This window comes from Aphidius gifuensis, linkage group LG3, assembly GCF_014905175.1.
Source record: "Aphidius gifuensis isolate YNYX2018 linkage group LG3, ASM1490517v1, whole genome shotgun sequence".
NCBI classification, from domain to species: domain Eukaryota; kingdom Metazoa; phylum Arthropoda; class Insecta; order Hymenoptera; family Braconidae; genus Aphidius; species Aphidius gifuensis.
In genome coordinates, this window is record NC_057790.1 from 11,993,211 (window position 1) to 12,004,574 (window position 11,364).

At 28.2% G+C, this 11,364-nt stretch overlaps 1 protein-coding gene across 1 annotated transcript; it reads right to left on the reverse strand.

Annotated features, from left to right (window-relative positions):
* Positions 1-225: 225 nt before the first annotated feature.
* Positions 226-769, reverse strand: LOC122850901 (sentrin-specific protease 2-like). The gene is made up of 2 exons (XM_044149956.1): positions 541-769; positions 226-386 (listed from the first exon to the last, which is right to left on the reverse strand). Exons 1-2 carry the CDS (start codon positions 767-769, stop codon positions 226-228), a joined length of 390 nt encoding a protein of 129 aa, XP_044005891.1.
* Between the last annotated feature and the right edge of the window lie 10,595 nt (positions 770-11,364).

Sequence of the window (11,364 nt, forward strand, 5' to 3'; positions counted from 1 at the left end):
GAAAAGTTGCAGATCTATAAACATTAAAATCTACACCAACACTCGCTGCAATGTGAGACCAAGAAGTTTTTTCATCAGATGAAATGTACTCTTTTATTTGTTGGCTATTTTTTATTATTTTTAACTGTTGATTTTCTTTATAACCATGATTTGTTGTTTGTAATATTGGCTTTTCTTGATGATGTCCTGATGCTGATTTTAGTAGAGATAAAATAATTTCTTCCATCATTGGGAATTTGATTTGTCGACTATCATTGCAGTGAATGTACACCTCTCATCTCTAGATATATAGTTAGCATACTGACATACGAACACACCACAATCATATGAATTATTTTGTAATGGAATGTTTTCTAATACATGGACACATTTCCAGGTGGCACGATCTATCCATTCATTTTTTTTTTTTTGATTTAAATTCACAGCCAAGGTATTCCAGCATGGCCTTCATTACTGGTTCATTATTCTGTCTCATACTATCCCAGTAAGAAATAATTTTTTTATCAAAGTCTACTGAACATAGAGACCAATGGCAGCCACCTGAATGAACTGGTATAAGCAGCTTTTTTTTTGAAAAAATACCAACGTCTTTTGACCATCTTTGGACCTCATCGTATGAGCGTGTAAAATAATTATTAAAAAAATTAAAAGAAAATACATGCACTGAAGGGTCTCTTTTTTTTATCAGTTGAAAATAGGCATCAATAATTATGTCATTTAGCCACTCACGTGGTCTCAGTGTTTTTAAATCTTTCACTGTTACTTTCATATTAATTGTATTTGGAATTATGGTTTTATTAGATTCACCAAGCAAATTCAGTACCCAAGTTGATGGACAGCTGCTTTCAATTGATTTTTGATCTCATCATCTGCATTGAAATTTTTTCTTGAGATAGCAGCTCCATAAAATCAAGTTTCAATTTAGTATCTTGGGATACTACAACTGGGTCTTCCTCTTCATGAACATTATCATGGCATTCGGAAAAAAAAATTGGATCACTCATTGCATTGTCACAATCATCATACAAGTTATAGTTAGGCCATGGATCATTATTGTCCATAAAATTTTGGCTTATGCTTTGAAGAGAAAAAATTGAATTTGCTATTGATAAATCCATCTGCATTTCTTGCGTGATAACCAATGAATCATTTATGACAACCTGATGAATACTAGATGTGAGCTACTCTAAATTTTCGTGTGATTCTGAATCTTGATTACAATGCGATGATTTAAGTTGTTCATTATCAGAAAAATCTTTATTTATAAATAACTGTCTTCGTACAGTTGAAAGAGTATGCTCTGGAACTATCAACTTTGGCTCTATGTCCTTGGCTAATAAATCTAAATTAATGATTTCTTCATCTTCTAAATTTAATACTTGACGATTGTAATGTTTTAAAACTAATCTTCCAACTTTTTCACATATTTTTTTAGAGATTTCTGGTGTTATTGCATTCAAGCACATATTCCAAACACTTTCTCCAATTTTTTTACGGAATTTATGATTTGGCCCTACTTCTTAATCATAACGTATTTTTGCAATTCCCCAATGCATTTCAATAGGATTGTAAAAACAGTGATATGGTGGAAATCGGACCACCTCATTTTGACTGTTTCTAGATACCCAGTCATCTATAATATATTGTCGCCCTAATTCTTGACTCTTTATTTGACATAAAGCAAGAAGAGCTGAATTTTTTGCTTTAGGATCAAATGGTCCATGATGGCTTGTCAACCATTTCTGCAAAGTTTTTTTATTATCATTGTTAGTAGGGCATTTATCAAGCAATCTGGAGTGGTAAGGTGCTTGTGTCAATCACAATTAAACATGGTTTATCTGGTGGCAAATTCGGGATGAGCTGAGTCTGCATCCATTGTTTATATGTGGCCGAGTTCATCTCATTGTGATAGTCATCACCAGGTTTCGGCTTGGCACCACACTCAAGATAAAGATGAGCTTCTTGAACCCATCAATCTTTTCCAACTGCATGACAGACAATATACCTGGAACCACTTGATAAAGTCCTGCTCTGACAACTCTTAGTAGAACCATCTTGCCAATCTCTTACTTTATTGGAACCATACTGAAATGTCCATGTCTCATCAGTATAATATATAGGTTGGTTATCGTCCATGGCCTTTTTTATTCTCTTTAAATATCGTCTTCTTTGGGCAGCAATATATGGTTGCTCTATCAAATGAACCCTTCCATCTCGACGTAAATATTTAAAACCCAAATCATATAAAATTTTTCTCAAAGTCTCATTGGAGCATTAAAATTCTTCATTAATCTCTCTGTAACAATTACCAAGAAAAAAGAACATATATAAACAACACTAAAAAATAGATTCATGCTACATAATCAATAAAATTTCATTAAATTGTAGCGAGATAGAATATTTGATGTCTCCCACCACACTGGCATGTCATGTGACATAGTCAGTGAGGTGTTAGCTATGTATCTATGTGTGGGTACGAGAATCCTCACTCTGTCTTGTTGCTTGAGACTCTGCTCTCTTTGCTTCTAGTCCGGCCACCAAGCCAAACGGTGTGTCGGAACTATACTTATAAATTTGTATTGGTGATGTGGCTATGCCACCTCACGACCAATAATATATACATATTGTGTCTCGTTAAATAATTATAGTCTAATTGTTAAATAAATTATTTCATTATTATTAATATTAAATATAAATTTCGTGTCTATCTTTTAAATTACTGTTTGAAATTAAATTAAATTATAAAATAAGTAAAGTGAGGAATCTACACCTCACAATTGGCTCCCAACTAGCGGCACAAACCACGCGGTGAAAAAAAGAGTAATAATTTATATAAATTAATAACTATAAATTTTAGTTGTGACCAAATTTCATAATTGGGTTTCCAACTAACAGCTCATACCACGAGGTGAGAAAAAGAAAGAAAAAGAAAGATAAATATTTGATAAAAGAAAGAAATTGATAAAATTGTGAAAATTCAGTCGTGAGTACATATAATTGACTCAAAATTATAATCTCAATCACGAGTGTGAGAAGAGAAGTATTGATGTGCAAAGTTATAAAAAGCATAAAATACATTACATTAAATTAAAAATAAAAATTGTTGAGAAAAATTTTTGCATATAAATTGGAGAAAAATCAACAAATCTTGTGAGTAAATAAAAATAATAATAATTTGTATATACGTGGCAACGAAGTGTTGAACACGCCATATTTGTGAAAATTTCATCAGAAAAATAAAAATAATAATAAAATCTGGATACACGTGGCAACCAAGCGTTGGGCACGCCTGATTTCATCAGAAAATAATAATAATAAATGTACTGTATGATAAAATAATACATGAAAATTAAACAAAATATTTTCATTCAAATAATATATGATTTTAAATAATTGATAATATAACAATTGAAATATTGAAATAATTGTTCGCGTAAAATATAAAGAATAACATAAAATGGAAAAATTAATATCATTGGTAGTGAACATGTGGCCAACATGGAAGCCAATGATAATTGGAAAGGCTGATGTTCAAAGTCTATATACAATATTTAAAAATATTGAGGTCATTGAAGAATTAATTGAGATAATGGATAGAACAATAAATATTGAAAGATTCAATGAAACAATAGTTGAATTTATAAAACAAGTAAAATGTGTCACAGTTTCTATAAATGGACTGGAATTAATTCACAAAATATGTTCAGAGATCATGTTGTGGTTGCATGGAGCACATGTTGATATATCAAAATTCATGCGATGCAACATGAATCGAGAGGTATATGATGAAGAATATCACCGGACAAATGGTGGTATAGAACTTGAAAAATTAGTTGATAATATTATACAAGAAGTAGAGAAAGAAGTAAAAGAAAAAATTATGAATAAAATAAATGATCAGCAGGGGGGTGACTCTTCGAAAGATGCTGATCATGGTGATAAAATAAGTTGTGATCAACAAAATCAAGCAATGGTTGTTGATAATCAAGATAAGAATAAATTCAATGTTGTGATGAATAACCACAACAATTAAAATGATAAAATAAATTGTTATCGACAGAATAAACTGAATTTTGTTGATAACATATGTGAAAATAAAAGTGTTGATAATGTATGTAAAAATAAAGATAAAATCATCGTCATACATGAAAATCACAACAATCACAGTGATATAATAATTTGTGATCAACAAAATCCAGCACAGATTGTTAATAATAAAAATAAATTAATAAATGTTGTGAATAATAATCACAATGAATACACTGAAAAAACAAATAATTACCATGGAAATGAATTAAATATTGTGCATGAAAATCACAACAATTGTGTTGATAAAATAAATAATTGTCACCAAGTAATTTGTGATAATAATATGTGTAAAAATAATAGTAATAATAATAATTTAAATGTCAGTGAAAAGAAAATTCATTTCAAGGTCATGAATAATAATATTGAAAAAATAAATACTGGTCAACAATAGAAAATAGATCGTGCAAAAAATAAACATAAAAATAAAATAAAATCAAAATTGGTAAATACCAAAATGATAAATGATGATAAAATTAAATGCAAAATAAAATTAAATTGTTTGCATTTAATAAATGATAATGATAGGCACTTCAATAAGTCCAAGCATGATGGTAAATTTGGAGGCAGGAAAAAATATTATGGTCAATGGGACATGTGTGATATATATGTCTTGGATTGCCAATTAAGTAATGGAGATGGGAAATCAAGTTGGCTATTGTCATTTGCCTCGTGCCAAGGACCAGGTGACATGATAATCACTGTATGTATATGTGAGCTTCAATGGCGCATTCAAATATATGCCATGTGGAAACGCTCAAGGCCAAATTATACTATGGTGGATGCTACTTCTACAATATGCTGCGAATATTCAAGGGGTGGCGCAAATTCATCAAAATTTTATAAAAATTATAAATATATATTATATCCTTTTTATGAATAATTTAATTAATAATTTATATATTAGTTTTAAATTTTAAAGACTCAAGGTCAAATTTTAAACAAGATAATTTTAATTTAAAAAAAAAAAAATGACTGATATAAATTTTTAAATTTTAATTTTACTTATTATTATGTTGAATATTTTCAAGGTCAATTTTAATTTTAAAAGAAAGATAATTTAATTTTATTTAATGATCATTGGGAAATCCTAATTTTGTAATTATTAATATTGTTTGTTATTATGTTGAATATTTTATGTGTATTTGTAATTGTGTATGTATTTGTAAGTTTTGTTTTGGAGTCATCAGATATTGAGTAATTGTATTATGTCTATTTTTTTAATTGTATGACAAAAAATAAACATAATAGGGGGGTACTGTAGCGAGATAGAATATTTGATGTCTTCAATTTTCGTGGTCGCACTGGTGAAAAATATCCTCTTCTTCTTTTTGAGGTCATTTTTTTTAATCATTTAAAAAAGTCACAGGAATATAGTTTTTATTATTTTATCATTGGCTAATATTTTTTTTTTGTTATTCAATAACACAAAAAAAAAAGATGATAAAAAAATAGTTTGTACGTATAACTCAATATTCATTAATATTTATTTTTTATTTTTCAATCACGTAAAAAAGAGATAATAAAAAAAAACTTAGTCTATATAAATCAATATTATTATTTATTAATATTAATTTTTTTTTTTTTTTATCACACAAAAAAAATTATAATAAAAACAAAACTTTGTGCATGAAAATCAGAATATAAATAGATTTCACTTTAACAAAAATACCCTTTAATTTTCACAACGTGACCTTGTAAAAATAAAAAAAAAAAAAAAAGGAAAAAACAAGTTGAGACAAAATAACTGTTTTAATAATATATTCAAAAATCGTTATAATCAATATTATCAATCAACGATTATTATTCCATAATGACGACAATTCTTTAAATACGTTGTAATTTTTTATTATTGCTGACACTTCAATCACTGGTCTTAATCCGAGAAAAGTGTTAAGTGGTTGAGTCACAAAGGATAAAAATTTTCCTTTGTTTCCATGTGTTCAGTTTCCCGGTGTTCAGTTTAAGTGTAGGTGAGATCGACAGATCGAATTACTACTGAAAAGGCGGTAAAAACAAACTTCATGAAAAAGAAACATTTTTTTTTGTAAATAAAAAATATTTCAAGCATTTATAATACAGATAATTTTTCTTTATGTGTTGGTCATTAATTATTATCTATATAAAATTGAAAAATGTAAGAAATAATGAAGAAAAATAACCGAATAATGTGAAATAAATTCAAAGTTTGCTGAAAAATTTTTTAAAAATCCAGATGTTGGTACAATTTTTTTAAGAAACAAAGCAAGAGACACAGAAAAAATGATAAATGAAAAAAGGTAAATATTAATTATTTCATAAATTAAAAAAATCAATTATATCATTGATTTTTTTTAAGGAAATTTATTTAATCATTTACAAAAACACGAGGCAACAGTCAACAGTGGTTACTTTTTTTACATTTCATGATAATGACTACTTTCGTATGGTGCATGGTATACCAGTTGAAACTAGAGAATCATATGGTGAAATAATTTTACTCAGGTAATATTATATCTACATATTTTTACAAAATTTATATTAAAAATTTTATATATGGGGCATTCTACGTGAATTCGGACGGTCGTGACCCTGACCCCTCCCGATTTCGTTTATATTTTTTTTTCAGCTTGTTTTCAGCTCGAAAATAACGCTCATTTTTTTCAGATTTTTTGAACATTTTTTCGACCCTTAAAAAAATAAAAAACACCGAAAATCGAAAAAAAATCAATTCCGAGATTTTTTAAAATTCTGATTTTTTTTTCCTGAATTTTTAATCTCATAAAATGAGGCTAGCCAAAATTTCGGAGTGGGATCTCAATAAATAAACTGCGCATGATTGAAATTGTGATATTGCTTATGGAAGGGGGAAGCCTGAGGCTTGGATGGAGAGAACTTGGTGGAAGTCATTCAGTAGGACGACTGTAGCTTTATCTATATATTATTTAGAGAAATGTAGACAGACTTTTCGAAGAAATATTTGCACAACAATTCCTGTAGAAATTATTGCTACGTTAACACACACTACGGAATTTTTTTTTCAGATAATAAGGTTGCTGTAACTTTATTTTTGTTACCTTGCATCTTTTCTGATTAGAGCCGAAAAAGACCAGTGACATCAAGCACGGAAAATACAAAGTTGTCGCATTATCAAAGATCGGACCCTGTTCAATTGTGTAGTTAATATTATTCTGTAAAATCGCAGCAACACGCCAAATATGTTCACACATGAAATGATTAACCCATGAGGCCCTGCAAAATTTGAATCAGCGGTACAAGAACACCGAATGTTATTGAGGGCTTCTGAAGAAAGCTTCTAACCTACATTTGTATTTATTAGCTCTCTTGAAGCTGTTGAGTCATCCTGCGTCGTCGTGAACGAATCAATATATCAGATTGGCTCACCAATTGAAGCTGTTGATTTGTATTTTGAAATTTTTTGGGCACTTGATTGTAAGTATCCACAACGTGCAAATTCAACTTGGCTATTTCTTCAAACGGCTGGATATAAAATTGATGCCAATACTCGACTCAATCAAAGAATAGTCATTGAATTTAAATATTGAAATAAAAGTAACTGCTGCTAATACTTCAGCTGGAGCGACACAGTAGTTCATATTTTTTTTAAATATTATTTTCTTTATGTACTAAATATATTTCAAGAATATATTATTTTTATATTATTACATACAATAGTATAATGAGTTCAGTTTTTTGAAGTAAAACTTTTTTACGGAGGGTAGCGACAAAATTTGAGGCCCCACTAGCGTCACACACTCGGTCACACGCTCTGTTACACACTCGGTTACTTATTGTTAATCGGTTACGATATCGTCGCATTAAAGGATGAATGACTTTCAATTAATGCAAAAAAGAAGATTTTTTTTAATGATAAGAAGAATAGATAAAAATAAATATATAAAAAGAAGGATCAAAAAATCAAATTTATTACATTAATTAATATATTTTAATTTACATATGATGGCAAATAGCTGAGAAAAGAATGAGACGAAATATTTTAACTGATTTCGGCAGATATCGGTGAATAGATTACTGATTAATTTATTTATTTATATAAAAGAACCTTATACTTTCTTTGGCTTCATCTTTTCTTCAGCTACTGTCTGTCCTTGGGATTTTTATTTATTTATGGATAAAATATGTGTAATTTATTTTTAAAAAATAAAAATGTTTAAGGAAAAGATGTAGCTAAGGAAAAAATGTGGCTAAGGAATTAATTTTATTTAAAACATAATTTCTTTGGCAACATGAATTCCTTAGCAACATCTTTTCCTCAGCTACTGCTTGTCCTTGGGATTTTTATTTATTTAATAAATAAAATACATATAATTTTTTTTTTTTGAATATATTATCAAAAAATAGCCGATTCTTCTTCAATTAATTTATGAAATTATTTTTAATAAATCAATTGATTAGAACAAGCAGTAAAAAAGTAAAAGAGCCACGAGACAAATCAAAAAAAAATTAGCGTGTTGCGAGTACGCGCGGGGGAAGTGAAACTTCTTTCAGAGTAGTTTCATGTCACGCTGAATATTAATAATAATAATAATAATAATATTAATACTGACAATAATATTCAAATATAAATATTATTAGTTAATAATAATCATTAGTATTTATATTTCGAATATTATTATTATAAATTTTATTATTTATATCGTCACATTAATGGAAGAAGGGCGTAAGTGCCATTTTTAGGAATTTTTTTTTTTTTCTAAAAGAAAAGGGCGTGAGTGCGAATTTATGAATTTTCGGGCTTTGCATCTAATTTTAAGGCTTAAAGAAAAAAAAAAAGTGCGTATGTTCAGGGACTTACGCCTTTTTTCCATTCTCAAAATCATTTTTAATAAAAGATGAAGATTTGTAATTATTTTTATGTTTTTCTTATTGATAATAAATTATGTATAATTATCAGTAAACAATCAATAATTTAAAAAATCCTGCCATTAAATAAATTTCAAATAAAATTGAAAATATGCCCTTCATCTTTTATCAAAAATTATTTTGATAACGGGAAAAAAGGCGTAAATCCTTGGACATACGCCCTTTATCCTTTATCAAAGGTTGTTACGCCCATTTTCCTTTTTTTCTTAAGTATTAAAATTAGATGAAAAACCCGAAAATTTATAAATTTGCACTTACGCCCTTTTTCCTTTAAAATTGACGTTTTTGGCACTTATGCCCTTCATTCTTTAATGCGACGATATAATTGATACCATCGATATTATTACTAATATTATATTGATATTATTATTCAATTATTATTATTTATAATAATATTATTCAATTATTATTATAGTATAAATAAAATAATAATTTCAAAAATATCATCGATAATAATAATATCAATATAATATTAGTAATAATAACAATAATATTATTGATTTATAATAATATCAGTGATATTAATAATATGAATAATAATATTGACAATAACATTCATATATAAATATTGATAATTATTAGTATTGATATTTAAAATATTATTATTATAGATATTACTATTAATATCAATACTATTGTGAATAATTGGTAATATTATCAAAATTATTGTTGTTATAATTATCATTTATATATATTTATAATAATTTTATTGTTATTATAATAATGATTCTTTAAACCCGCGAGATAACTATTGCTTGATACGTTTAAATGAATTTTTTTTAAAAATCAATTATTTAAGTATTAAACTCAGTTGAACTATTTAATAATATTTAAATAAATAAACAAACAAAAAGTCGCACACGCATACACACATAGCAGCTGACGCTCTGTGTTTATACGCTATATATAGTGCATGTATAATGCTTGCCGGTATAGCAGAGAGTATAGCAGAAAGTATACAAGAGAACGTCTACAAGGGAGTATACGGAAGAGTAAACGCGAGAGTAAACGCCAGAGTATACGCGAGCGCGTAACGCTAGCAGGGCCTCGAATTTTTTTGCTAACCTCCGTAAAGAAGTTTCACTTCAAAAAGCAACTCGATTCTCCCAAGGCATTACCTAACTTGACTTCGGCTGAATTCGGCAACGATGACGAAGTTAAATAAGCGAAGCCTTGAGAAAATCACGTTGTTTTTTTTATTTTATCTCGTAGTGCCCTGTGGATTTCACGGGAGAATGTTGATTCAAATCAATCAGGAGATATCAACAAGGCGACTAGCACCACATCAAGGGATGCCATTAGATTTGCTAAATTTATTTTCAGTTTTTGTAAATACATTACTGAAAAAAAGTAAGATTAGTTATACAGGGCCTACTTATTATTAGAAGTAGATTGCTGGTGTGAATCTACAAATTTTTCCAAATTATTATCATTATACCCAGAATACATCCATAAATTTACTTGAGTAAATAGTTTCCGTGAAAATTTACGACTCTTTTGGGAAAGTATAGAGCTTCTGAGAAAAGATTTTTGTGTCGAAAAAAAGGGAACAAGTATTTGACAGTAACTAATCATCTCTGATTTATTTGTGTACAACACAAACATGGGTGACAGATCTTCATCAGCTTGTTGAAAAATATTTTGATAAATCATTATATGCTGACTTTGAACAATTGATAAACGATTTATTCAAGTCATGGGACAAAACTGAAAAACTGAAACTTACCATTCAAGAAAAAGAAGAAGAAGGAGAAGTTGCAGATAATGAAATGGAAGAATAATTATCGAAATAAATGTTTAATTTTTAAAACTAAAATTTTTTCCTATTAATTTTTTTCCTATCCCAATTATATTTGGAAAAGGTCAAATAAAAAACAACAACAACTATAATTTTCTATATTTAAAAAAAAAAAAAAAAATTATTTTATATTATTTACAAATTGATAATATTTTCTTTATTAATATTGGACTGATGATTTTACTCAATCGTTGAATTCTCTTGTTAAAACGTTCATGATCACGAGCAACTTGTATCCATTCTCTACATCGTGCAGCTTTGTAGGCATACAACCATGCATATATCATAAGAATTGTAGGTGTTGAATTAATAGAAACTTGACTTTTATTTATCATTGAATTTTTCATATTTAATTTTTTCATATTGATTTGGCTTCTCCTCTCTCCCCCAATCATATGACTTTGGTTGACTGAATTTCTTTCTTCTTTCTTCATTCAACAAACAAGTTTTTTCAGAATTCTCCTTAGCAGATTTATCTTTGCTTTTCTTGTTGTCTCATTAGAAGATAAATGATATATGAGGAGACTTTTTGCTCACACACCAATTTATATCAATTTTTGAACTGAACCACTTATGGGTTTGTACTCTACAATTCA

What these genes read in the sequence shown, in the direction of transcription:
- LOC122850901 (XM_044149956.1), bottom strand. Translation starts at nt 769, where the DNA reads ATGAAAGTAACAGTGAAAGATTTAAAAACACTGAGACCACGTGAGTGG. An exon ending in GCTTATACCAGTTCATTCAG is followed by an intron (nt 387 to 540) that starts GTGGCTGCCATT and finishes ATGAATGGATAG; the next exon opens with ATCGTGCCACCTGGAAATGT.